General features: G+C 42.1%; 1 protein-coding gene across 1 annotated transcript in view; it reads left to right on the top strand.

Moving 5' to 3' along the window:
* Nucleotides 1–25336, top strand: part of WIPI2 (WD repeat domain, phosphoinositide interacting 2) — a 35907-nt gene extending 10571 nt beyond the window's left edge. Inside the window, exons 2-12 of the mRNA XM_054041192.1 lie at nt 1812–1894; nt 8156–8325; nt 9493–9589; nt 10313–10410; nt 11740–11832; nt 12667–12737; nt 18850–18957; nt 20453–20617; nt 21798–21905; nt 23092–23222; nt 24607–25336. Of these exons, the coding sequence (XP_053897167.1) occupies nt 1812–1894; nt 8156–8325; nt 9493–9589; nt 10313–10410; nt 11740–11832; nt 12667–12737; nt 18850–18957; nt 20453–20617; nt 21798–21905; nt 23092–23222; nt 24607–24719 (1237 nt within the window). The 3' untranslated portion in view covers nt 24720–25336. The remainder of the gene's footprint in view (nt 1–1811; nt 1895–8155; nt 8326–9492; nt 9590–10312; nt 10411–11739; nt 11833–12666; nt 12738–18849; nt 18958–20452; nt 20618–21797; nt 21906–23091; nt 23223–24606) is intronic.
* The last annotated feature ends 479 nt before the right edge of the window (nt 25337–25815 follow it).

The following is a 25815-nucleotide window of genomic DNA, read 5'->3' on the forward strand; positions in this document are numbered from 1 at the left end:
TATTAAAGGTATCTCACTTAATAAGAATGTTATTGATTCTGAAGAGAGTTACTACTGCTGCCTCTCCCAGACATCTTAAATACAAAACTGTTAAAGGTGTTGGTAGTGACAGTTTTTTGGCAGTTGCATTTTTTTTGGTTTTGTTAAAATCCTTTAAAGTAGGAAAGCATATTTTCTTAACTGAAATGACATCACTTACACTGCAAGTTTAAATTTCTAGGAAGATGGATTTAAATTTGTTTAATAGTTTGAGAGCTCAGAGGAATTAAAAATGGCTCCTATTGAAACTTCAGGGCTGAAGTCTAACTTTTTTTTGGAACCCTTGTAACTTAAATACAGCTCACTTTTGAAGTCAGGAAAGGAAAGCATAATGAGAGCAAGGGCTCGTCTACACTACCGCCTGGGGTCGATCTAAGATACGCAACTTCAGCTACTTGAATAGCATAACTGAAGTTGATGTACTTAGATCCACTTACCGCGGTGTCTATGCTAGACGCAATAAATCGACCCCCGCTGTATCCATCGGTGCTTACCGATCCGGCGGGCAGTGTAGACAAGCCCCAAGAGACATAGTAAGTTGCCTTTTAACTTTCTCATTGATATTATTTTATTGTTAATGTTTTACAATTAAATATAGTGTACTGTATTCATTTAAATTTCAAGGGCCTGCAGGCTTAGAGTGATGGTGACACAGGTATTCTTCACCTTGGCTAATAGGCTTTAGTCTTCGGGTTTATAGTTGAGTGACTTTTTCAAGCCTTGGTGATAAATCTGTTGATAGAGTTTGTATGGCTTGTGGGTCAGAGTTCAGGTTGCTGGAATATACAAACTGAATTTCACATTGAATGTTCACATTGTTAATGAAATGTATGAACTATAAGAGTAGTAGGATATTTATGTAAAATGGTGATTTAAAAACTGATCTGAAAAGGGAGACAACTTGTGCATGTCATCTTTTGCTGTTTTATGATGTATAAGAAGATCTGAAAGATGAGCCGTTAAAGGTTTTTCTGCTGTGGCTTCTTTATATTAAAAATTCAAGTCCTATTCTTGAAGACTCGGGAAAATTAATGCAATGGCATTATGAGCTAAGAGTGCAAACTGAGCGGAGGGAGGGAGAAGGGCTTAAGTCAAATTGTTTAAAACTTTTTGTTCTGTTCTTAACATCTGTTTAACATCAGTGGCTAGCATTTTGGAGAAAGAAACCCAGTATTTAAAGATACAGAATGGTACGGATGTTGAAATATTGAAAGCTAACAACTCGGAGACTCTCAAAGAGTCCTTTAGCCAAACCAGAATTGACATTCCATAACTTCTCAGGTGAAAAACTGGCAGAAACTTTGTAGGAAAAGATCTTGTATGTTGTCAAGAAGCAAAAAATGAGCCCAAGCTTTATTTAAAAAAAAAAAAACAAAAAAAAAAAAACCTTTGCAGGCCCTCTTTAATGGTGGTGTTGTAATTATGTATTTTTCCACTGGGTTACATTGCTTAAGCAACCTTAACTCTAAATTAAAGCTTTTTGTTTGGGGTACAGAATGGGGTGAAGAAATCACTAGTGTGATTGCTTCAGGTTGCAGGCTTAAATTAGGCTGCTGTGTGCCCTGTTAAAAATGTGAAACATGAGTTCCCATTTGGGGCAAATGCTGAAACGATCTGGTTTTCTCTCTGTTGAGAGAACCTGAGTATTCAATTAATTATCGTTCCTGTTGAGCTGATCACAAAATGAGAGTTTTGAAACTTGCTATATTCTAGTCTATTGACAGTCTATTCAGTTTCTGTTCCTAATGAACTAATCTGATGTCTCTTTGCAGGTCCCTAGCTGTTGGCAGTAAGTCAGGTTACAAATTCTTCTCCCTGTCATCTGTGGACAAACTGGAACAGATCTATGAATGCAGTAAGTGTCCTTTTCTATTTTGGGGGGGAGGGGCGCAGGGGGGACCTCTTTAGAATGGTTGGCAGATTAAGCCAGGTCTCACTATTTTTCTGAAGGCTGACTGAAAGTCGTGGCTGGGGCTTTAGTTAATTTTATCGTGAAATATCACATGCACATGAAAGAAACAGTTGGACTGCTAAGAGGTTTTATATATATATTTGCAGACATAGGTGGCATACTGTGAAATCTGGTAAGTCACCAAAGGAAGGGGTGTTTTCTGGCCACCATAATCTGTTACTGCATAAAGTGATGTGACTTATGTGGAAAAGATCTCATGGGGTCTTAATTTTTCCTGGCCATTAGGACAGGTGACCACAGTTAGCATAGCCTTTACTCTATTTAATTTAAAAAAAAAAAAAAAAAGCTAATTATGGCATTGTTTTGCATCCCAGTTGCTTTGTTACAGGGACAAGTTGTAAAAAGAGAATACTTCAAGGTCTTGCTGCTTAATAGCTTCTGCTTTCCTCACCAAAACCAATGAAATGTCTACAGCCTTCCTGTCCCCTTCTCTTCACCCCCATCCTATTCCAACAGACTGAAGCTGAATTGACTATTTTAATAAAGGGTACATTTCTAAGCTCGACTCATTTGAGATACCACTCATGCTCGACTATAGACAGAGATTTTCATAATACGAACATTCTTGCACTGTAGGCAGTGACGTCAGCTGATAATGTTAACATCTAAATTAGCAATAGAGTTCAGAGTTAACATACCATTAAGACAAAAAGTTAATACTTTTATTCCCGTACCACCTAGAGACATCAGTGGAGATGGGTTCCCCACTGTGGTGGGCTCTGTACAAATGTGTAATAAGATAGTCACTTCCCCCAAAAGTTCACAATCTGAATAGACAAGACAGACCAAGGATGCAGGAAACAGAGGCACAGAGATATGCCTCAGGTCACATAGTCGATCCCTGGCAGAACTCCCACAGAACCTAGATCCATAGGCTCTGGGGATGGAGCACCCATGGAAAAAAAACATAGTAGGTGCTCAACACTCACTGGCAGCCCCCTGGATCAGCTTCTTCCCCTCTTCCCCAGCCCTCCCGTCTGCTGGTGGGGCCACAATCAGCTCGTCCCCCTCCCTCCCAGTGCCACCCGCCCACCATGATCAGCTGTTCAGCGGTGTGCAGGAGGTGCTGGGGGGGAGGGAGAGGCGGAGCAGGGGCAGGAAGAGGCGGTTTGGGGGAAGGGGAGGAGTGAGTGCAAGTCCTGGGGTGGAGCAGAGCTCCAGCACCCCTGGGGAAATCACAAAGTCGGCACCAGTGCAACTAGATCTCCTGACTCCTAGCACACTGGCCTATCCAGTGGACCACAGTGCTTCTCGGCACATTTTGGAATTGTTTTAGACTGTCTACATTAGTTGATTCTCTGTTCACATTTTGAAAGCTTTCTTTATACTCCCAAAGATCTACCTTGCACTCCAAGCTTTAGCAGCTTTTTTTTAAATAAAAAGTGATAGCTTGGTGAGCTGCTGTGAGCTAGCCTGCCTTGACCTCCACCCACGGAGCATGCAATTCCTGCAATAGAGAAGTAAAGAATAAATCAGGATATTTCCATTGTGTATGTATAATTACTTGCTAAATAACTGGAGGGAAAATAATTAATGACTTGGCAACAGATTTAACAAAATGTTAATTTTACTTATACATAGTGACACCCTATGCACAGGGTAGCTTAACCCTGCAGAAATGCATTTTAGGGTTTCTCTGGTGTAGAAGTTAGAGCCAGTTTTGACTCTGGTCCTAAATGGTTGTGTCCATGCTGTGCTATTCATATCCTCTATTGGTACCTCTTGTATTTTTCTACTGTAGAATTAAACTGTGCAAACTCTTAAGTAGATCACTAAAGCTATGTCTGCACTAGAGACCTTTCATTAGCACAGCTGTACTGCTGCAGCTGCACAGCTGTAGGTCTCCCGAGTAGCCGCTCTGCCAACGGGAGAGAGCTCTCTCGTCAGCATAATTAAACCACCCCCAATGAGCAGCAGTAGCTATGTCGGTGGGAGAGCATCTCCTGCCAACATAGCGCTGCCCACACCAGCGCTTCTGTTGTTATAACTTATGACAGTGAGTGGTGTGGGGGGGGTTTTCACACTCCTGACCAACAAAAGTGATAGTGTAGACATAGCCTAAATGAAGTACATACTTCGCCTCTTGAATAGTGCATCTGGTGGTTAGAGGAGGGGAACTGGGAGTCTGGCTCCCACCACGGACTTGTGCTGTGACTTTATGTAAGTCACAACCTCTGTAGCTCTGTTCACCCCTCCAAATACCAGAGATGTTAGGCTTCGTGAATGCTTGTAATGTGCTTTGATGTTCTTGGATGAAAGACGCGATAGAAATACAGATGATTAAAATCCTAGATGGTTCTAACCAACTCTTGTCTTAGATGTTACATACTGTAGTGATGATGCTGTAATCCTACTACGGATGCCTTTTTTTCATCACACTTCTCCCCCTCCCCTTTGCCATTTACATACTGTTCTGCCTGTTGTTCCTATGTTATCAAACAGATTTTGTGACCCAAAGTAATTTGCTAATTTGTTTTTACAGTATTTGATTCAAAGTTTGTATTTCTTGTAAAAAATTTTGAACATCTTGCTAAAGTGCTTTGTATCTGATTTGTGTTCTGGGCCTGTAATTTTTTAAGGTAAGAGAAAGTAACAAGGACTAGAAAAGGTTAAAAGGGTGGATGGGATTAACTGCTTCAGTACTGAGCCGTCAACCTAGTGCATCTAAAAATACTGCTAATCTAGTTCAGCCAGACATTTCTTGTACTGTATAGCCTGACAGTTATTTGACTAGAGGTTCAGTAGCACGCATGTGTGACTTGGCATCATTGAAGGGAGTATATCACTTGTGAGAAGAAATGCAAAGGAATATAGACTAGGAACTGAGTATCAGAGGGGTAGCCGTGTTAGTCTGAATCTGTAAAACGCAACAGAGGGTCCTGTGGCACCTTTGAGACTAACAGAAGTACTGGGAGCATAAGCTTTCGTGGGTAAGAACCTCACTTCTTCAGATGCAAGTAATGGAAATCTCCAGAGGCAGGTATATATCAGTGTGGAGATAACGAGGTTAGTTCAATCAGGGAGGGTGAGGTGCTCTGCTAGCAGTTGAGGTGTGAACACCAAGGGAGGAGAAACTGTTTCTGTAGTTGGATAGCCATTCACAGTCTTTGTTTAATCCTGATCTGATGGTGTCAAATTTGCAAATGAACTGGAGCTCAGCAGTTTCTCTTTGGAGTCTGGTCCTGAAGTTTTTTTGCTGTAAGATGGCAACCTTTACATCTGCTATTGTGTGGCCAGGGAGGTTGAAGTGTTCTCCTACAGGTTTTTGTATATTGCCATTCCTGATATCTGACTTGTGTCCATTTATCCTCTTGCGTAGTGACTGTCCAGTTTGGCCAATGTACATAGCAGAGGGGCATTGCTGGCATATGATGGCATATATAACATTGGTGGACGTGCAGGTGAATGAGCCGGTGATGTTGTAGCTGATCTGGTTAGGTCCAGTGATGGTGTTGCTGGTGTAGATATGTGGGCAGAGTTGGCATCGAGGTTTGTTGCATGGGTTGGTTCCTGAGTTAGAGTTGTTATGGTGCGGTGCGTGGTTGCTGGTGAGAATATGCTTAAGGTTGGCAGGTTGTCTGTGGGCGAGGACTGGCCTGCCTCCCAAGGTCTGTGAAAGTGAGGGATCATTGTCCAGGATGGGTTGTAGATCACTGATGATGCGTTGGAGAGGTTTAAGCTGAGGTTCACCCTGGGTATTTGAAGTGCTTACCTACATTAAAGCCCATCACAAAATCTTCCTTTCTATATAGATAACCATCTGTTCAGGATTCTCACTCCAGTCTCTTAGCTCTTTACTGTGAGACTGAAGGAATTGCCCTAGCTCTTAATGTTTTTTTGACCATTTGAGAGCACACAGAGTGGGGTAATGTGTGAAGTGGTCCCCTTAATGGTTGTTGCATCTGCCGTCTGCCAGAAGTTCTGGTCATTTCCTTCTTGACCGCGATCACTTGTACTCTTTCCGTTAAGCCCCACATCAGTTCTGCAGGATGACACTTCCACATGTATCCTGGCCCCTGACAACACTTCTGGTGTTCTGAAAGTTCTACAACCCCACTCCCAGGCCTGGGGGAGTGGCAGGTCTGGTGGGAACCTCTCAGCCCCCCTCATTCCAGGTCTTGGGTTGCCAGGGGAGGGCGGGGGAAGGAGGAGCTGATTCATTTTTCACGAGAGGGGAGGAGGGAACAGTCACCCTGAGCAGCTAGGTTCTTTCTGTTCCTCCTCTCTCCTCTTGTAAAAATGGTGTATTTGCTATGAAGCATTCTGAATGCATGGCAGTACATCTGAAGACTGTAACTTGTACTGTCAGTTACTACTTGCACCAAACTGATCACATTAAGCAGTGACCTCTGTATTTTAAAGTCTAAATGCATCATTACCTCTCTATCACAATTTCAAAAATGATTACATCTAAACTGACATATTAAAATTATATATTAATAAATGATTGGTCTGACTTTTTTTTCTTTTCAAAAGTTGCCCATGTCAACCACATCAAGAAGGTTGAGATCCACTGCTTTAAACCATGACTGTGAAAACTTACTAGCCCAGGCACAAAAACTAAGTGCTAATTCTTCCTGTGTTGAAAAATTAATCACCCGTTCCTGTTTTAATAATAATAATAATAAAAAAAAAAAAACCAGACACCACTACTTTGGCTCAGAAAAGGGGGTGAATAGAATTTTACAAGGCTGCTTTAAACAAACTATTTTGATGTTTCTCTCATACTTTGGATGGAAGCTTATTTCTGTGTAAACATGTTTGAACTGTTACAAGGCCATTAACAAGTTAAATACCACTCCTGATGCTCTTGTTAATCTGAAATTTTGATTAAAACTGAAGGATCCTTCATCTATTAAGGTTGCATTTAATAATGAAAAGTACTTGGTATAAACTCTTCCTACAGCAGCTTTGGTATTGAGACTTTTTCTTGTAGTAGGGAGTGCATGCACATCTTACTCCGGGACCTCTTTAAATATTTCAGGTAAAAATTGAAAAAAAATTGCTAGATGAATTAGTTAAAAACTCATTCATACTGAACAGGTATGTAGGGTATTGGATGTGTTCATATGCTAGACAGATTGGACAGATAAATATACTGGTAGTCTTTCAGGCAACTTCTGGCTTTGCTGATGAGAAGGGTATCAATTGCTTGACTGTACCAACGGATGCCTCTGAAGCCCTCAGAAATAGTTCTCTCAGGCAGTTTTCCTGTTTGGCGAGCATCAGCATTGCACTAATCCAAATATTGATTTTGAAATGGTAGATTTACAATAATGGATCAAGGCAGGAAGGCTCAAGGAGCTTATCTTGACTGAGTCTATAATGGAACACCAGGCTTTTAGCAGATATTTATTTACAGCTCTAGAACTCCTGTAGGCATCTGATAAGTATCTGAACAGGAGAGTGCTTAACAGATTCATTTCTTCTTTCCACTTCAATATTAAATGCATATATACAGCCAACTGTCCTAGAAAATGCCACTATTGATCCAGCAGGGAGAAGGAGTCACTGCTCTCTGTGGCTCAGTGGATTATCCAGATGCTCAGTCCTCATGTCAGTTTTTACAGCTATTTGAGATCATGCCTGGTCAGTTTTCCGATGTGAGACCTCAGAAAAAATGAAAGTGGCATGGGAAGAGCCAGTGGCCCTTATAGTTTCAGAACAACCAATTTACCAATTGCCTTGTGTACGATAGTTTTTCTGTCTGCATGCAGATGTGTGCATAAATTCCAGGTTACTTGGCATCATAAAGCTTTTCACACACACACCGGGGTACTTAATTTATCTAGTATTTATCTAGGCAGTCATCTGTTCATTTCACTATACATCACACAATGTAAGATTCTTTCCTTTTATGAGGTTTTGATGCAACCATTCAGTATCCTATTAATAATGTCTACACAAATAACAAGTAAACCCATTTTAAAAATACCCTCACATTTTACAAACATGTAAAATACTATGGCATCTGAAGAAGGGGCTTTGTAAATCAGAATTCAGTGTGTAGGGTTCTGTTCGCAAATTAAGATTATAGTCTATTCTCACTTCTTGTGGATTGGCTTCAGACTTTTTGTGGTCTGTAGGGTACTTCTTCTATAACATGGAATTTCTTACTTCCCTTTCCCTTTTGTAACTCCTTAGCCGACACAGAAGATGTGTGCATCGTGGAGAGGCTGTTCTCCAGTAGCTTGGTGGCCATAGTTAGCCTGAAAGCCCCACGCAAGCTGAAAGTCTGCCACTTTAAGAAGGGGACTGAGATTTGCAACTACAGCTATTCCAATACAATCCTGGCTGTCAAACTAAATAGACAGGTAAGTAGTAATGTTTGGATTTAGAAATGTCTCTTGACAGGCTGGGGGTATGGCCCCTGCCAAGTACTATTTCCCTCTGGTGCCAAAAAATAGTTTGAAACTGCTAATGTTAACTTTCCTGCGTCTAGCCCTGGAAGGGTATAGGCAATTAACCTCTTCATTTGTGTTAAAGTCTGTTGAGTATGAACGTTGTTGTAAAACATCCCCCAGAACATCATTTTCAATAATTGATTCAAGAACTACATGAGAATTCCTTAAACTTAATGCTTTCTATATGGGAAATACTGTGGAAGTTGTTGAGTCTTTTTGTAGGGTTGAGGGCTGTATTAGTTAGACAATATACCTTAAATCCCAGGGTGTGCAAGTAACTCAGTTGTTGGGTATTGCTGAGAATAAGCATATATCTACGCTACAGAGACTCTACCGGCATAGATCATAGTGTAGATGCATACTACACCAACAGGGGGCGGAGTTATGTCTGTGTAGGAACAACCAACTCCCTGAATTTAGGCTAGGTCTACACTGGGGGGCAGGGGAGAAATCGATTTAAGATACGCAAATTCAGGTATGCAAATAGTGTAGCTGAATTAAACGTATCCTATTTGACTTACCCCACTGTGAGGACGGCGGCAAATTGACCGCAGCGGCTCCCCCGTCGACAGCGCTTACTCCTCCTGACAAGGTGGGAGTACACGCGTCGATTCGAGGATCGATTTATCCGTCTAGATGAGATGCAATAAATCGATCCCCGAGAGAGCAATTTCTACCTGCCAATCCGGGCGGGTAGTGTAGACTAGCCCTTAGTTACCTATGTCAGAAGGAAGCCACCTTCTGTCAACATAGCTGCATCTATGCTAGGAGTTATGTTGCTATAGTTAAGTCAGTTAGGGTGTGGGGTTTTTACACCCTTAGCTGATGTAGCTATGCCCCTATAAGTTTTCAGTATAGGACAGTCTTATAAAGAGGTGTAGATTGTCTCAGCTTAATGTTAATTCTTCCTATCAATTCCGAAATGACTAGCACTGAATTGGGCAAGGACTTTCTGCCTTTGTGTTTGAAAATTGCCTAATATGTTTTGGACACAGCTTGTGGTAATCTGTAAGAAATTGTACAAATTCCTTTTAATATATTTAATTTTGTCTTTATTTTCCTCTCCCCTTTCTCTAGAGGCTGATAGTATGCCTAGAAGAGTCTCTGTACATACATAACATACGAGACATGAAGGTGCTGCATACAATCAGGGAGACGCCCCCCAACCCTGCTGGTGAATATCTATCTAGGGGCTCAGTTAATTTAAGAAATGCAAGGAATGTAAAGTCTCTTTCATTGTGTGCGACTCTGTTTCTTATAGGAAATTGTGTAGAGCTCTCAATAGAATCTTTATTCCCACTTGACAGTGGGAGTTAGCTGCTAAACCCTGAAGTATATTCAGATTCAATGGGTGCTGAACTTGCACCATGACCCTAAGGGGATTTTTGAGAATTTCTTTGAATTCATACCATCACAAATAAAAAAAAAAAAAAAAATCTCTGCCATCCTATCTGAAACTTTTTTTTCAGTACCTTATTTTCCTGATCAGGTGAAAAATTTCCTAGGGATATTAGTCAGACTTGATCATAATTGAACAGTGAAAAAACCATAATGAGCAGGATGTCACCAGAATTTGCATTGCAACACTGCAAAATGCATCTGTAGGGATAATGTTTTAGGTATTGCTAACTGTGAACCCAGGAAATTTTTGGCTCTTCATCAGTTTCTATCCCTTTCGAATTACTATTTCAGTCTTAAAATGATATATCAGTTTTTTAAATTGGTGGCTGTTGGCCTCAAGATTGTCCAGCCCCCATCCCATTTAAGTCCCTTCTGAGAACACCAGCTTTGAGTTAAATTTTGATATTTTGTAACTTGATCTGAATATGGAACTAAACCTCTGATGGGTAAGTTTTGGCCTCTGCCTCTCTAATCCTTTTTTGCTTATCCTTCATAGGCTTGTGCGCCTTGTCAATAAACAATGACAATTGCTATCTGGCCTACCCAGGAAGTGCGGCCATCGGAGAGGTGCAAGTCTTTGACACCATCAATCTGGTGAGAGTCCTTGTCAGTACTACTGGCACTTTAAAGATGTACTTTTTTTTTGAGATTTGGCTTAATAAGCTCAAAGAGGAGTTAATGGAAATCAAATTACTTGAGATCATTATTGTGGAAGGAGGTCTCTACTGTAGTTGGTCTGTTACTGAAGCTGGGCAGAAGACAGTGGAACACAGTAAAGGGGTAATACTACATTTGATTAATGGGTAGTGTTGAGCATTATAGATTTTCCTAGGGCTGTCAATCACAATTTGTTTTGCGTTAAGCACATGCATTAACTAGATAAAAAAATAGTCATGATTAATCACACTGTTAAACAAAAATAGAATACCAATTTAAATTTATTTATAAATATTTTTGGATGTTTTTCTAAATTTTCAAATACGTTGATTTTAATTACAACACACAATACAAAGTGTACAGTGCTCACTTTATATTTTTTCATTAAATATTTGCACTGTAAAAAAGAGAAGCAAAAGAGTTTTTTCTATTCACCTCTTAGAAGTCCACTCAGTCCTACTTTTGTTCAACCAATCACTAAGACAAACAAGAAGCAGGCAGCATTATTTCCCATAAATGAAAAAACTTATTTATAATGTCACCTGAAAGTGAGAATAGGCGTTTGCATGGCACTGTTGTAGCTGGCATTGCAAGCTATTTACATGCCAGATATGCTAATCATTCGTATGCTCCTTCAAGCTTTGATTTGTAGGCTCTAAAGTTTTACATTGTTTGTTTTTAAGTGCAGTTATGTTTAAAAAAAAAAAAAAAAAAAAATCTGCATTTGTAAGTTGCACTTTCATGATAGGGATTGCACTACAGTACTTCTATGAGGTGAATTGAAAAATGCTGTTTCTTTTGCTTATCTTTTTCTACAGTGCAAATATTTGTAATCAAAATATAAAGTAAGCACCGTACACTTTGTATTCTATGTTATAATTGAAATCAATGTGTTTGAAAATGTAGAAAAACATCCAAAAATATTTATAATAAATTTAAATTGGAATTCTATTATTGTTTAACAGTGCGATTAAAACTGATTCATCATGACTATTTTATTAATCTCGTGATTGTGATTTTTTTTTAATCATATGACAACCCTAGTTTTTTCCTTAAGATATCTTTTGTGCTGCCAATCATTTTTATGAATGGTGATGTTAATGTTTTAGTGAAGTTGTACATTCGAGTATATTACCAGGTCTAAAACAAGATAATGTACATTTGTTTGGGTTCTCTTAAACATCCAGCCTTGCATTTTTTGTTCTGATTTTACTTTTTTTATCTGCACTATACTAAGTTCTATATTTTATTGGTTTATTCTTGCAGAGAGCTGCTAATATGATCCCAGCTCATGATAGTCCCTTGGCTGCATTGGCCTTTGATGCAAATGGCACTAAACTTGCCACAGCATCAGAAAAGGTAGGTTTTGATTTGGTGGTGACTGTATGGATCAGAGTGAAGCTTACTTTGAAGTGTTTCAAAGTATCCTAAATGTTTCACAAGTACTAAAAAGAGAGGTTGGCTGATATAATTAAAATTCTCTGTATTACGAGCTACTGATATTAGTGGTAACAAGGCTTTTAAATAACTACATTACATCTGATTGTCTGTAGTCAGGACATCCCCCGTCAGTGATTAAGTATATTTATTGAAAGTTAGCTATCTTGTGTATTATTAGGAAGGTAGAATCATAAAACGGAAACAAGACAGTAAAAGTCGAAATGGAATAGAGAGAAATGACTAGCCTATACCTGGCACAGACTGACAACTTCTGTCTGAATTGCACAAATCAGCACAGGCTCATCTCATTCTGTATTAGACTGGAATATTCCACTCTCTCTCAGAACCGAACCGAAGTGCATACCATTTTCTTTACTTTTATCACATGGTACCATGCCTAGGAGGTAGCACTAGTTGCATTTCCTTTCCACAAGGAAAAGAAATACTGTTATAAGTATGCTCAGAAAGGGAAAAGGCTCCTCCTTGATGCATAACTCCTTCTCTTTAACTTTGTAGGTCAGCTATTAAGCCCATCCTCTTTCTGCTTTTCCCACCCTCTAAAAATAAACCCGAAGGATATATGTGACTGGCTTATGTTGAGTGACTCTTATCTGGTGTGCAGCAACTGTGACAAGAATTGCACAGTATGAACTGGTTATGATGGTACTCTGATCTTTGTGCACGCTGACTAGAGTGAGAACCACAAAGCAGGTATTTAAATTGAGGAATGAGGCTTGGTTTTTTTCTTCATAGGGGACAGTGATCCGAGTATTTTCCATTCCAGAGGGACAGAAACTCTTTGAATTCCGAAGGGGAGTGAAGAGGTGAAGTTCAAAAAAGCTCATTCTCTGAAGCCTGTTCCTTGCGGTAGATTTCCAATATATTCTGTAGCTGACCTTTTGTATAGCCATGAGTCACAGTAACTGAAGTAAAGTTTATACTTCACTACAATTGATCCTGGATCCCTTAAAGTTACAGACCAGGTTTGTGAGAAAGCAAGAGAGAACATGGCCCTCTACAGCTCTTTTTGACTTGACCAACAGCCTGCCCACTTTGCAGACCTCTGATATATTTCCACCATAAGACGCTCCAGCATACTGACAGGCTGTATCAATACACATCAAGCCATGCCAGCTATAGCACTGCTGCTTGTGGTGCGGTAATGATGCTGGTGTTAGGAAAGATATCTTTCCTGCTCAAGATTTGTGAGGTTTATTTCTGGTGTCTGAACTACTGAAGGGCTTTAGAGATATAACACTGATGTTTGTGTCCAAAACTGGGTTTGTTCATTGGACTGCTGAACCACATTATTTAGAAAACTATATCAGTATTAAACACTGACAGTTTTGCTGATGATTGACTAGTATGTCAAGAAATGCTAGAGTTAGCCTAAAAATTGTAGTTGTAAGGAGGAAGAATGCTGTCCTGATTTTTAGGATGACTTCTAACCAACCCCTTTCCCTGGCTCCCCACTGTCTCAATCAGAATAGAGCATACAAGAAGCTCAAATTAGGCCAGGTGTTTTCCTATTGAATGATGGAAATGGGGAACAAAAAAATGCTTGTTCTTACAGTTTTCCATGATATATCAAGTCCTCCAAAAGCCTTGCAACAAGAAAAGGAAGTGAAGGCCTGACTTCTAAAGTAGAAACGCTTATTTTAAAAGCTTGAGGCAGAAGAGAACATATGAGACAGACTTGCAATAGAGAGAGCGCAAGGGAGCAAAACACAAATCTTGAAGTACTTTTGAAAAAATGCCATACATACTGTTCTATTTACTTCATTATCAGGCATCCAAAACTGTTTTGCCATTTAGGGAAAACTTACTGGCTTTTCACCTAACTCTTTTCTGCAATGTACACATGCAATACAGAGCTGATGAAGAGCTGATTTAAGTTTTTCCTTTTAAAATCTAGTTTTTAAAAAGTTAAACATCCGTGGATGCTTAATACAATGCACCCGGTGACCTCCTTTCAGTGTGGTGGTGCATTACTGCCTTTATGAAAAACAGTACTCTTTCACCTCACAATAATTTGTTACTAGAATTGTTTATGCAACTACTCCGTATTATGAAGAGACCTTGCTGAATGTTAATACTAACATATAACAAAGTGAGCTAAATCTTAGAGTGTGGAGAGTAACCACACTAAACTTTAAGTATACCTCACTACTACTACATATTTGCTGTCATCTGAACATTCTTTCAGAGGAAGTGTAAATTGACCACTTGGGAATTTTTTTATTTTGAAGAATGAGGGTGGTGGTTTTTATGCAATGTACCTTTTATGATTATTAGAATATTTTAAGGGTTGAGATGAACTCTTTTCAGATCTACTTGCTAGCCATTCTGGGGTTAACATAAGTGAACAATGATGGAAGTCATACTGGAATCTGGCTTGAATTGAAAAAGAGACGACTAAGGGGGGGTTATGATAGAGGTCTATAAAATCATGACTGGTGTGGAGAAAGTAAATAAGGAAGTGTTATTTACTCCTCATAACACAAGAACTAAGGGTCACCAAATGAAATAATAGGCAGCAGGTTTAAAACAAACAAAAACGTATTTCTTCATACAACGCATAGTCAACCTGTGGCACTCTTTGCCAGAGAATGTTGTAAAGTCCAAAACTATAACAGGGTTCAAAAAAGAACTAGATAAATTCATGGAGGATAGGTCCATCAATGGCTATTAAACAGGATGGGCAGGGATGGTGTCCCTAACCTCTCTTTGCCAGAAGCTGGGAATGGGAGACAGGGAATGGATCACTTATGAAAGTCTAATTTTGAGATTTATACATGTTTTCGTAAACTGCAGAATCTTAATTTTATAGCTTTGATTGGTGATACTTGTGATGGAATGACATTTTTACATTGTACTTAAATCTCAATTTCCAGTTACCGTTAATTATGAACAGGTGATAGTCTGCTTTGTGCAGTTTCATCAGGAGATCAGAAGCAGGCAGCGTAAAGGAACAATCCTTTTCCTCAGACTTTCCCACCTACGTAACAAATGTACATTATAATAATGTATTCATATGTCATTAGCTCAAAGTTATTCAAGCAGTTTATTTGTTTGCCAATGTCACCAGAAGCTTCTAACTAAAGAGAGCTTATCCGTTATGTATGTATATATAGTCTGTCTTTTCCAGCAATGACAAGCAAGGTCTTGTACTTAACCTTTGGCCATATTGGCATTCATTGAAGGTTCTAATATACTTCCAAAACCTTCAGAATACATTTTGATTACTCTTACCTCTCAACGTTAGAAGTACACTTTTTTTGTGAAACTGAGTGTAAACATTAAAAACGTTCACTATAGATGTGTCAGAGGGTCCCTTAGATTCTAATAGTTTTAATGGGCATTTTTGTATTTTTCATAAACTTATGTTTTTGCTTTCTTGTCTTTCTAAACTGAGAATATCCATAGGGATAGATGGCAACTGAATTCTGTGTGGCAGTGGTGACCGATAAAAACCCAGTTAAGATGACACCACTCTTTCAATCACCCAGGCTCAATCTTGGTGACCTCTTCAACTCTTCTTTCCTTCCCTTTCACACACTCTGCCTTTCAGATCAACATTTCCAAAATTTGTCCCTTTGTCAGTATTAAGATACTTGTCCATACTCTGGTAACTTTCCTTCTTGACAATTGCAATCTTCTCCTCTAGCCTTCACCTTCGTATACTCTGCTCTTTCTCTGTCTCTGTATATTCAAATGGGAAGATTGTTTTGTTTCTTTCTGATCTTACTATCTCTTTCCAACCCCAGATCTCTGAACAGACATCCCCCTTCCACATTTAAGTCCAAGCATCTCTGCAAAGAACTAACTAATCCACTTCTGCCTACATCTCTTTACTCATCTGCTCCAAAAGCCCCTCCCTAGAGACTACTCAAGCGTGTCTCCTGAATTCTGTATCATTATGTGTAACACTGCCTACAGTGACTCGAGAGCATGAGTACCAATCTCAGGGCAGACTGCTAGGACGCAGGGCACAAATCCCAAATTAGTTGCGAGTTCTATATTTAGATTTCACCAACCAGTTATCAAGTGTGAACTCTTCAGGCACTAAAACAGCTTTAACATGGAGTCACATATAGTCTCCTTCCTTACTCCAACCGATCTTGTCACCCAGGTGAGCGTACCTTTGTGATAGATGGTAGAATCACTTCAATATTCAGGTTACTTCTAGTCCCAAAGGACCACTCACTTACCCAAGGTCAGTTGCACTTTAGATCTCACACCAAAGAGAACACTTGTAGCCAATCCTATAATAAACTATATGAAGATTTATTAAATAGAAAAAAGAAACCAGAGTTATTTTACAAGGTTAAAGCAGGTAAATATACACACAAATAAGTTTCAAAAGCTAATAGAAGCTTCTATAATCAGCAAGCTCTGTATGTCCTTTAGGGCTAACCCAGGCTAAGCAGCTGAAGATCTCTTGCCTATGCCAAGAAAAACCTTGCCTCCCAGAGTCCAAGCTGCATAGGGATACCTAGTTCCTTTTATTTGGGGGCGTCTATCCCTCTCCTGCTATGTACAAACTCATTTTTATCGGCGGAATCCACTTGCATGACTCATCTTCTACTCCTGGGGAAATTCTGTGCCAGTGCGATTGCACAGAATGTATGTTCCCCGCAGATTTCTTTGCTTCCCCGCCGAAAAATGACTTTCCGACAGGGAAGCCACAAGAGCAGTCATGCGACTTGCCCAGCAATATGGTTTTGGTGCCCAGGGCAGCCGGCAGAACGATAAATCACGGTGGGGCAGGAGGCGGGATTGGAGAAGACCCGGCTGGTGGCTCCTACCCTGCTCTGGGCTCAGCTGCTAGTCCTGGCTTGGCTGGGGAGGATGGAACTACTTCTTCCCCTGCATGGTATCCAGGGCTGGGTCAGACTCACCCCCAGATTTCTCTCCCAGATGCAGGAAGCTCTGCAAACACCCCCCACACACCTCCACCCTTCCTGCACCCATTGCTCCTCAGCTGCAGGGGAAGGGATTCCTGTACAGGGAGCTGCTCCCCCATCCGCCCAACCCTCGTGCATCCAGATCCCCTCATACCCAGACCTTCCTGCCAAGCGTCACCCCCCGCACTCAGAACCCCCTCGATGAGCCTTACTCCCCCGACACCTGGACCACATGCCCCCAGATCCACACCCCAGCCAACTGCACCTGGATCCCCGCACCAGTCCCCCAGCATCTGAGCCTCCCCACACCCAGACCCCACTGCTGAGCTCTATCCCCCCCACACCCAGCCCCCCTCACTGAGTCCCAACCACATTCACCCCCCTGCAGGGTTCCATTACTTTTGCACCCAGAACCCCCCAACAAGCCCCTGTGCATCACGATTCCCCCCCCCCCCTCGCACCTGGATCCCCCCACTGATTCGCCCACAACCAGATTTCCCCACATAGAACTCTCTCAACCCACATCTGGATCCCTCCACATTAACCCCCTCCACACTTGGATCCTGGCTTGCTGAGCCGGCTTGCCCACACAGCGGGGTAGGGCCTTGGGGTGCTTCTGGGACAGGCCAGGTCCTTTATGCTGTGTCAGGGTTGGGTGCAGCTTCACTGTTGAGTCCGTGTCCCGGGGAGAACTGCACAGTGATCTCCCACCTCTGTGCAGCCAGTGGTCTGTGCTCCCCAATGCCATGCTGGAGCCTCCACATTTATTTGACAAATAAAATTTGCAGAATTTTTAAATGTTTTGGCGCAGAATGCCCTCAGGAGTAAGACTCCTCGCTGCGGCGGGGTGGGAGAGAGAAGCAACAAATGCTGACCACATTCTTATAATACCTATTTTAACAGGACTAACACACAGGTGAGCCAGAGTGATTCCAGCTATGTATTTATCATTGCTCAGTTGAGACATGGGGACCTTGGCATGAGCTGGCATCTGGTCTGCCAGCATCACAGTAGCCTTCACCCACTCTTGCTTTCCCACTATCCGTGTTCCTGGAACAACTTCCAATTGAATGAATGCTAACCTCCTTCCCTTCCAAAGCTTGCCATGCAGTATTGTACTTGCTCTTGCTTTTAGATTAGGAATTTATTGGTGCAGGTACTTGTTTGACACAGGTCACTACTGTAAAGTATCTGGTATGATTATGGTACTATGTGTGGCTGCACTAATCTACAGTATAAAACACTAGAATAGGCATTGAAAAGAACGGATTCAAGCGTTTGGTCTCTGATTCATTCAGTCCTTGACCTCTCTCGAGACTAACAAACTCATTTCACGGAGGTCTCCAAGTTCACATTTGGGGCATGCTCAGATTTCATGACAGAAAAATAACGTGTAAATAGCGGATAGCTTGTTTTCACACTTCTTCAAATCTCTTTAACCATTTTGATTCCAATAAGTCACTGGTATAATACTCCAGTTTCTGTGATACTTCGCCATGTAGTTGCGTTGGGCTTTATGTAGAGATGGGTAGACTGAATTTGGACTTTGATGCCCACTGGTTCCCTAGCTGGGGTCTCAGCTCAGTCCAACTCAGAAGCCTGAGATTCTTTCTCTGTAAGTGAATCAGGAAATGTCAATGAAAAGAGTTCAGAATGTTCTCTCTAGAAATGTTTTCCCTTTTCTGATTCACAGAGGGCAGTGGACACAGGCTCTAAGTCCTTTGGAGATCTTGGTTTAACTGTGAGTGGTCTGTAAATCTCCGATATGAGACTGAACAAGGAAAGCTGTCTTTTTCCACCTTTCTGCAACGTTTCCAGAATTTTTCCTGGCCTGCACTATGCAGCTGGATTAATAACTGAAGAGGCTGGAAATATTCAGTGACAAAGATTCCTATATGCTAGTGTGTGGAACTAATATTCCCATTTTAACTGAGACTCGTGAGCTCAATATGAATTAATACCTTTTCTCCATTTCCTGTTTGGCATAGCGCTAGTATGTAGACATTTATGCGGTTACTCTCTCTTCTAGGTGTGTAAGCATCTGCTCATTGGCCTTCAGCATGGATGGCATGTTCCTCTCTGCATCCAGTAACACAGAGACAGTGCACATCTTCAAACTCGAGACTGTGAAAGAAAAGTAAGTTTCAGAAATGCTCAAGAAACAGACTTGTTGTTTGACAGTCTGAATGAATTCTCAGGAGCTTGGACCGGGGTGGGCAAATTACGGCCCGTGGGCCAGATCCGGCCCAGCAGGGCTTTGGATCCAGCCCGCGGGATTGCCACCCCTGTGGCGCCACCGGGCTAAGGCAGGCTCCCTGCCTGCCCTGGCCCCGCACCGCTCCCAGAAGTGGCCCCAGGGGGAAGAGGGGGCAGAGGGCATTGCTCTCTGCAGCTCCCATTTGCCGGGAGCAGGGAACTGTGGCCAATGGGAGCTTCGGGGGAGGTACCCACAAACGAGGGTAGCGTGTGGAGCCCCGTGCCCCCTCCAGGGGCCGCAGGGACATGGTGCCGGCCGCTTACGGGAGCAGCGCAGGGCTAGGACAGGCAGGGAGCCTGCCTTAGCCCTGCCGCGCGCCACTGCCACCCCGAAGCCACTCAAGGTAAGCGGCACGGGGGTGGAGCCCACACTCCAAACCCCTCCTGCACCTCAACCCCCTGCTGCACCCCTCCTGCACCCCAACCCCTTGCCCTGAGCCCCTTCCTGCACCCCGAACTCCCTCCCGCACCTCAGGCCCCAGCCCTACATCCATGACCCTGCATGCAATTTCCCCACCCAGATGTGGCCCCTGGGCCAAAAAGTTTGCCCACCCCTGACTTGGATACTTCCTTCTTTTGAAAACCCCTTACTGTTAAGAGCATAGCAAGACAATTGTGCAACAACTGGCTGAATTCAGCAGCTGAGATACACATGTCCCTCTGTAAATAGGAAAGGTATTTTACTGTACAAAGTCAGTCCTCTTCCCCACCTGCATATATCATAGTACTGACATGCATGGAGTGCCATAAGGCTGCAACTAAAAACACTTACATTTGTGCAGGTGAGAGCATGGAGCATATTGACGCTCTACATTATCATTTCAAAGGTGACCTGCAAAGGGAATTTGGATTTGTGCCCTTTCTGCTGCTTCACGATGCATAAAGGAGTTCTAGAAAGTTTTTCAATTTTCCTGCATGATCGTTGTATTAGAAATTCAGATGTTGTTTACTGTTCTCTCTGAGAGATTCTGGATAATAGTTGGATTATGACACTAGATAAACGAGAGTGAAACTTGATTGAGAATGGAAGTGATTTCTTTTTTATAGTCAGGTTGCTTAAAATTTTGTTTTTAACACTTTGTAATGCAATTTTATAAGTAGGAAAAAAGTTAGCAATTTAATATCCTATCCATTCACTAAAGGGCTAAGAGTGCTCGTAGCACATGAGACTTACAGTGAGAAGCCCAACAAAAATAGGGGGTACCAGACTTATCAGTAGTGTTATTTCGAAGGCGGAGGGGGCAAACAAGGAAAAGAGCCTTTATACATCATAAAGTAAAAAGACCGCCAGCCATCCTTCTCCCGTTGCAGGTTGTTTTTAATGTCAAAGTATGCAATAGAATTCAACTTTCCTTTTTCTTCCTCCTGAACTTTAGACCTCAGGAAGAGCCCACTACCTGGACAGGTTACTTCGGAAAAATGCTGTTGTCCTCCACAAGCTATCTGCCCTCTCAAGTCACAGAAATGTTTAACCAGGGTAGAGCCTTTGCTACAGTCCGTCTGCCATTCTGTGGACACAAAAACATCTGTGCTCTTGCCACGTGAGTAAGGAGATGAAGTTTTTTCCCCACCACCCGGTGGACTGCCAGTATTGAGCAAAGGAAGCATTGACAGAGTAGATAATGTTCCAAGGTTTTCTGGCTTGTCAGGTCCCACATCTCATCTATAGTTAAATGGCTAATGTATAGAACATATCCAGGGTTGAATTGTCATTTGGTAACCATTTCAAAGCTTCCTCATATTCAGGAACAGTGTGTGAAAACTAATTGCTCATAGCCCGACTGAAACAGAAGGCATAATGTTTCTTCAAGGATGATTGTGGAATTAATTGCTTTTTAAAGAGGATTTTGTGAGCTTCCAGAAATCCTTCGTGGTGAAGGAAGAGTGTTTTAAAAACAGACTCAGACCTAGAATATTCATTCCCCATTAGTGCTGAATGAAATGTTAGTGCATTTGGTATTAAGTTGTTGCATTAGACAGTCGTGACTATCCAATATAGAAGACTTTAAAGGTAATTGCGGGCCCCAGATTTGGAACCTTCCTAAGACAAGCTCTTAAATTTGGGTAAAAGTATCGCATTCGTGAGTCTTTTTTAACCGACTAGACATATTTTAGTCTTCATTCTGTCTGAACCAAAAGTGGAGCATTTGGCATAGCTATCAAAGCAATAAACTGTGCAGTATTAAATGTGTTTTGTGGGGAATTAATAAATGTGTGCTGATCTACTTAGACTTACAGGTTTCGTGTTACATTTAATAACATTTCATCTGGTCTCAGAGCTCTCTGCAGACATTAAATAAGCCTCACCTCATGCTTGTGTGGTAGGGAAGTATATCGCTGTGTTAGATGGTGAAACTGAGTGCCGTACAATGCCACAGCAAGTGAGTAGCAGAGCTAGTATGCGAACCAGAGTCTTCTGACTCCTTGTCTCCTTTAGCCATTCGACAACACTACCTCCACATGTGAGTTAATTGGCATGCACAAGACCTACACAAATGGCTCCTTTTAATGCCAATGGTAGTTTTGTGCCGGATTCCCCTGCATGTTCCTTTTTGTCATGGGAGCCCTGCATATGTAGCCATAGAACCAGATTTCTTACGAGCTGTAGAGAGGGAGCAAGTGAGTGGAAAGTGATCACTTAGTTTTATGCCAGCAGAACATTGTGGTTTCTATCATATTCCTAAAACTTGGTTTTCTGTGTCCTCTCCTAATCTCTTCTAGAATCCAGAAGATTCCCCGTTTACTGGTGGGAGCTTCTGATGGATACCTCTATATGTACAACCTGGACCCCCAGGAAGGAGGAGAGTGCACGCTAATGAAACAGCACAAGTAAGTCCAGACTTGGTCCTACCTGTATACTTGTTACATTTGATTTTCTAATACAACTGGACTGACAAAAATCTCTGTTGTTCCAAAACTCATTTCCTCCTGCTGAACTCAACTCTTAAAGCTCATTTTTGTATTGATACTTTTAAGAGCAGTGGCAGGAGGTGAGTAACCTTTAGAATCTCCTTGCTTCTTCCTTCTTAGTAACTGTTACAGTAAGCATCACTTTCGTATCAGAAACTTAATGCTGTCTGATTGGAGTCAAGAATCAATCTGCTGTCAGTCTATACTTCTGTCTCTTGCCACGCAGCTGGTAATTCAGTTACTTTAACAGGAATATGAAACATGTGACTTCATCCATGGATGAGAGAACTTTCCAAAGGTGGGGAAGCATCATTATCCCCATTTTACAAATATAGAAACTGGCTCCTGCACTGATATCTAATGTCATGGGACAGGCTTACTTGTAAGCTTCCTTGTCTGTAGGCTAGCCACATGGTCTATTTAGTAGCAGGTCTGTAGAATGGTGTAGGAGAGATCAGGGCTGATAGTATGGCAAGGATTCATAGATTTGTAAGGCTAGAAGGGCACCATTATGATCACCTAATCTGACCACCTGTATAATGCAGGTCATAGAATTTCACCCAGTAATTCCTGCATCGGGGCTATAACGTCTTTTTGGGCAAGAGCATATCTTCTACAAAAAAATCTAATTTTGATTTAAAGATTTCAAGTCATGGGTAATCCACATTACTGTGGTGAATTGTTCTACTGGGTAATCCTCATTGTTTAAAAAATTAATAAAAATTTGCACCCTATTTCTAGTCTGAATGTATCTAGCCTCAGCTTCCAGCCACTTAAATCTTTGTATGCCTTTGGCATCATTTAGATGATTTGTCTTCAGTGTTTGTGATGAGAAGTGCAGTGCACCAAATGCTTTCCCTACAATTCTCTGGAAGGCTGACACCTCTTAGTCACAATGCAAGTAATGTGTGGCATTGAAGATTGAGAAACTGATTACAGTGACCAAAGGCATTAATAAAATCTTCAATATTACACATGTATGATCTTTTGCATGCCTAATGTGGAGGTTTTGCATAATTGGCCTGCAGGAGAATTGACAGCAGTTGTATTGGTGATTGTTACTTGAACCACTTCTGCACATCTAATCTCTTTCTCTACCCACTAGGCTAGATGGCAGTATGGAGCCAGCCAATGAAATTTTAGAGTCTGCGTCACATGACCGGCCACTAGTAGCACAAACATATAGTGCTGCTGTGACAAAAGGTACTTATGTGCCTTCATCACCCACAAGACATGGTAAGGATAATGCTGGAAAATCGGGAGAAAATTATTCTAAAGATGACTCTATCCCAGATGGCTTCTTGTGCTCTTCCAAGTTTTGGCCTTTATCTTTATGACTCTGTAAACCTGTTATGAAGCATTTGTTCTGTTAGTCATAGTGGGAAAAGAGGGTAGCTGTTAATGACTGCAAGGGCCACTTTGGAAGCTTCACTGGACAGATCGTTTGTCTTTGCTACTTTCTGGGCAGTCGGGACAGAACTGAATATTGAACTGTACTTGGATACCATAGTAACATGTGCCTTAGATTATGAGGTTTTGTTAACCTTACGTAGTGTTGGGACAGACTCTTGGTACTAGCTTCTGCACAGCATCTGGATGGCAGTCCTTGTTTTGTAAGAGTTGCACAAGGTACCCCAATATTTCTGTTGCTGTCATGGTGAGGTTTGCCACTGTCCCACCAGTCTCTGACACACAGATTAAATCTGTACTGGCTTGGTGGAGACCAGAATTTGAGTATGTTAGCATTCCCTAAGTAAGTGGAGACCAGGTATATAGTTAATATAACCAGTATGAGTACCCTCAACTCCTTTGTGGGTGGCACACTGGCAGAAGATTTGGCCATGGAGATCGCACATTTCACCGTCCCAGGGTGAATGCTGTGATGACAACAGCAGTGTCGGGGAGGGGGTCAAAATTGTCAGCCCACCTGCTCAGAACAAGGGAGTGAGCTCTGCTTAAATTTGGAAGCCTGATGATGACCTCATCAGCAAATCTTGGTTTTAAAAAACACCAACTTGTGACGAAGCCGATATAGAATGGCAATGGTGCTATTGCGCGTAGTGGAGAGGTGGGCAAACTACAACCCATGGGCCACATCCGGCACACGGGCCCATCCTGCCTGGCCCTTGAGCTCCGGCTGGGGAGGCTAGCCCCCGGCCCCTCCCCGCAGCCACGCCGGGTGGCGAGGCTGGGAGTTCCTGCAGGGCAGCATGTCTGGGTCCAGCCGAACGGTGCAGCTGCCAGACATGTTGCTCGGAGCGACGTGGTAAGGGGTCTGGGATCAGATAAGGGTAGGGGATCCCAGGGGGCGGTCAGGGGACAAGGAGCTGCGGGGGACGGGGGGTTGGATGGGTCAGGGGTTCTGAGGGGGACAGTCAGGAGGTGTGAAGTGGGAGGGGCAGATAAGGGGCGGGGGGCCAGGCTGTTTGGGGAGGCACAGCCTTCCCTACCCGGACCTCCATACAGTTTTGCAACCCCGATGTGGCCCTCGGGCCAAAAAGTTTGCCCACCGCTGGCGTAGTGTCTTATACTTCAGCTTATAAACTTGCATCAGGAGTTTTCTTGCATCCAAGCTCCAATTTTTGCTGCTGAACTCCAAACACTGTCATTGTTTCTGCAGCCTATCCAGAGGATCTGGGTGCAGTGGGTGGAGCTTGTCTGGAAGATGAAACCAATGCACTGCGATTGGATGAAGACAGTGAGCATCCTCCCATGATTCTTCGGACTGACTGAACTTTGACCTGTGAACTCACTCCTAAAGCAGAGAACACTGGCCTGATGTTTCTTGAGGAATCTCGTGTTATGCTGCTATGAACTTTGGCATGAATTGGGAGAGAGGATGACAGACTCCAAAACCAGTTTTAAACGTTGTAGCTGTAGTCCTAATTCTATACCATTGGGAAAATATATGGTTTCAATTCAGTGGCTTTTAATCTTGCTTATCTATTTTAGCTGTGTGTGGTTTTGCTTTTTTGTTTTTGGGGGAGTTTTGTTTTGTTTGCTGTTGTTGCCAAAACCTGCTGTTTGTGCAGTCCTCAGAACCTACTAGCTTTGCATGCATTCATGTGCCAAGCAAGCATAGGAGAGAGAAGCCACTTGATAACAAACTAAAGTTTGTATTTTTTTATATATGTATATAATACTTAGCATATATAAGGAAGGAGTGGAAAAGTGGTTCTGGATGCTGAGGCTGGTTCTGCACTGACAAAGGTCCAAATGGTTCCCTTTCATTGGCTTGCAGGCATGCCTCATGACTGACATGCAACCTTTAAGATGCAATATCCTGTTTCTTGGGTTCCCCCTCCCCTTCCCTGAACCATTTGGTTAATTAAAATTCCTTCTGAATGTTGCTTATTTGTGGGAGTGTTCTATTTGTTGGGATGGAAGGCCTGTTTCCTGACTGGAATTTCTTCTGTCCCCAAGAATACGTAATCTAGAAAGTGCCTGTACAGGAAAACATTTTAGGGGAAGGAAAGCTAGGAAGGGGTAGACATTTACTGTTTTTAGATGTGTGTTCATCTATCCTTGCTATTTGGAGCTGTCTGTCTTCAAGCCAAGTTAGCCAATATGCTGACTTAGAAGAAGTGTTTCAGGTTAATAACTTGGAAAGCACTTTCTTCCTCCCTCCCTCTGTTAGATCAGTTATGTCCCTGTCAGAGCAGCAATAATCTCTCATTTTATACCTGCTTTAATCCCTCAGAGCAAGGCCAGCATCCTTCCTGCCAGGGACTGGATGGAGATCGCTTCAGAGTCTGTCAGCCCTACTTCTTAAATGGCCTTAAGGTTTTGCATTGGGAAGATACAACGCTCCCCTCTCCTTTCCTTGTCT

The sequence above is a fragment of the Malaclemys terrapin genome, chromosome 10 (assembly GCF_027887155.1).
Source record: "Malaclemys terrapin pileata isolate rMalTer1 chromosome 10, rMalTer1.hap1, whole genome shotgun sequence".
NCBI classification, from domain to species: domain Eukaryota; kingdom Metazoa; phylum Chordata; order Testudines; family Emydidae; genus Malaclemys; species Malaclemys terrapin.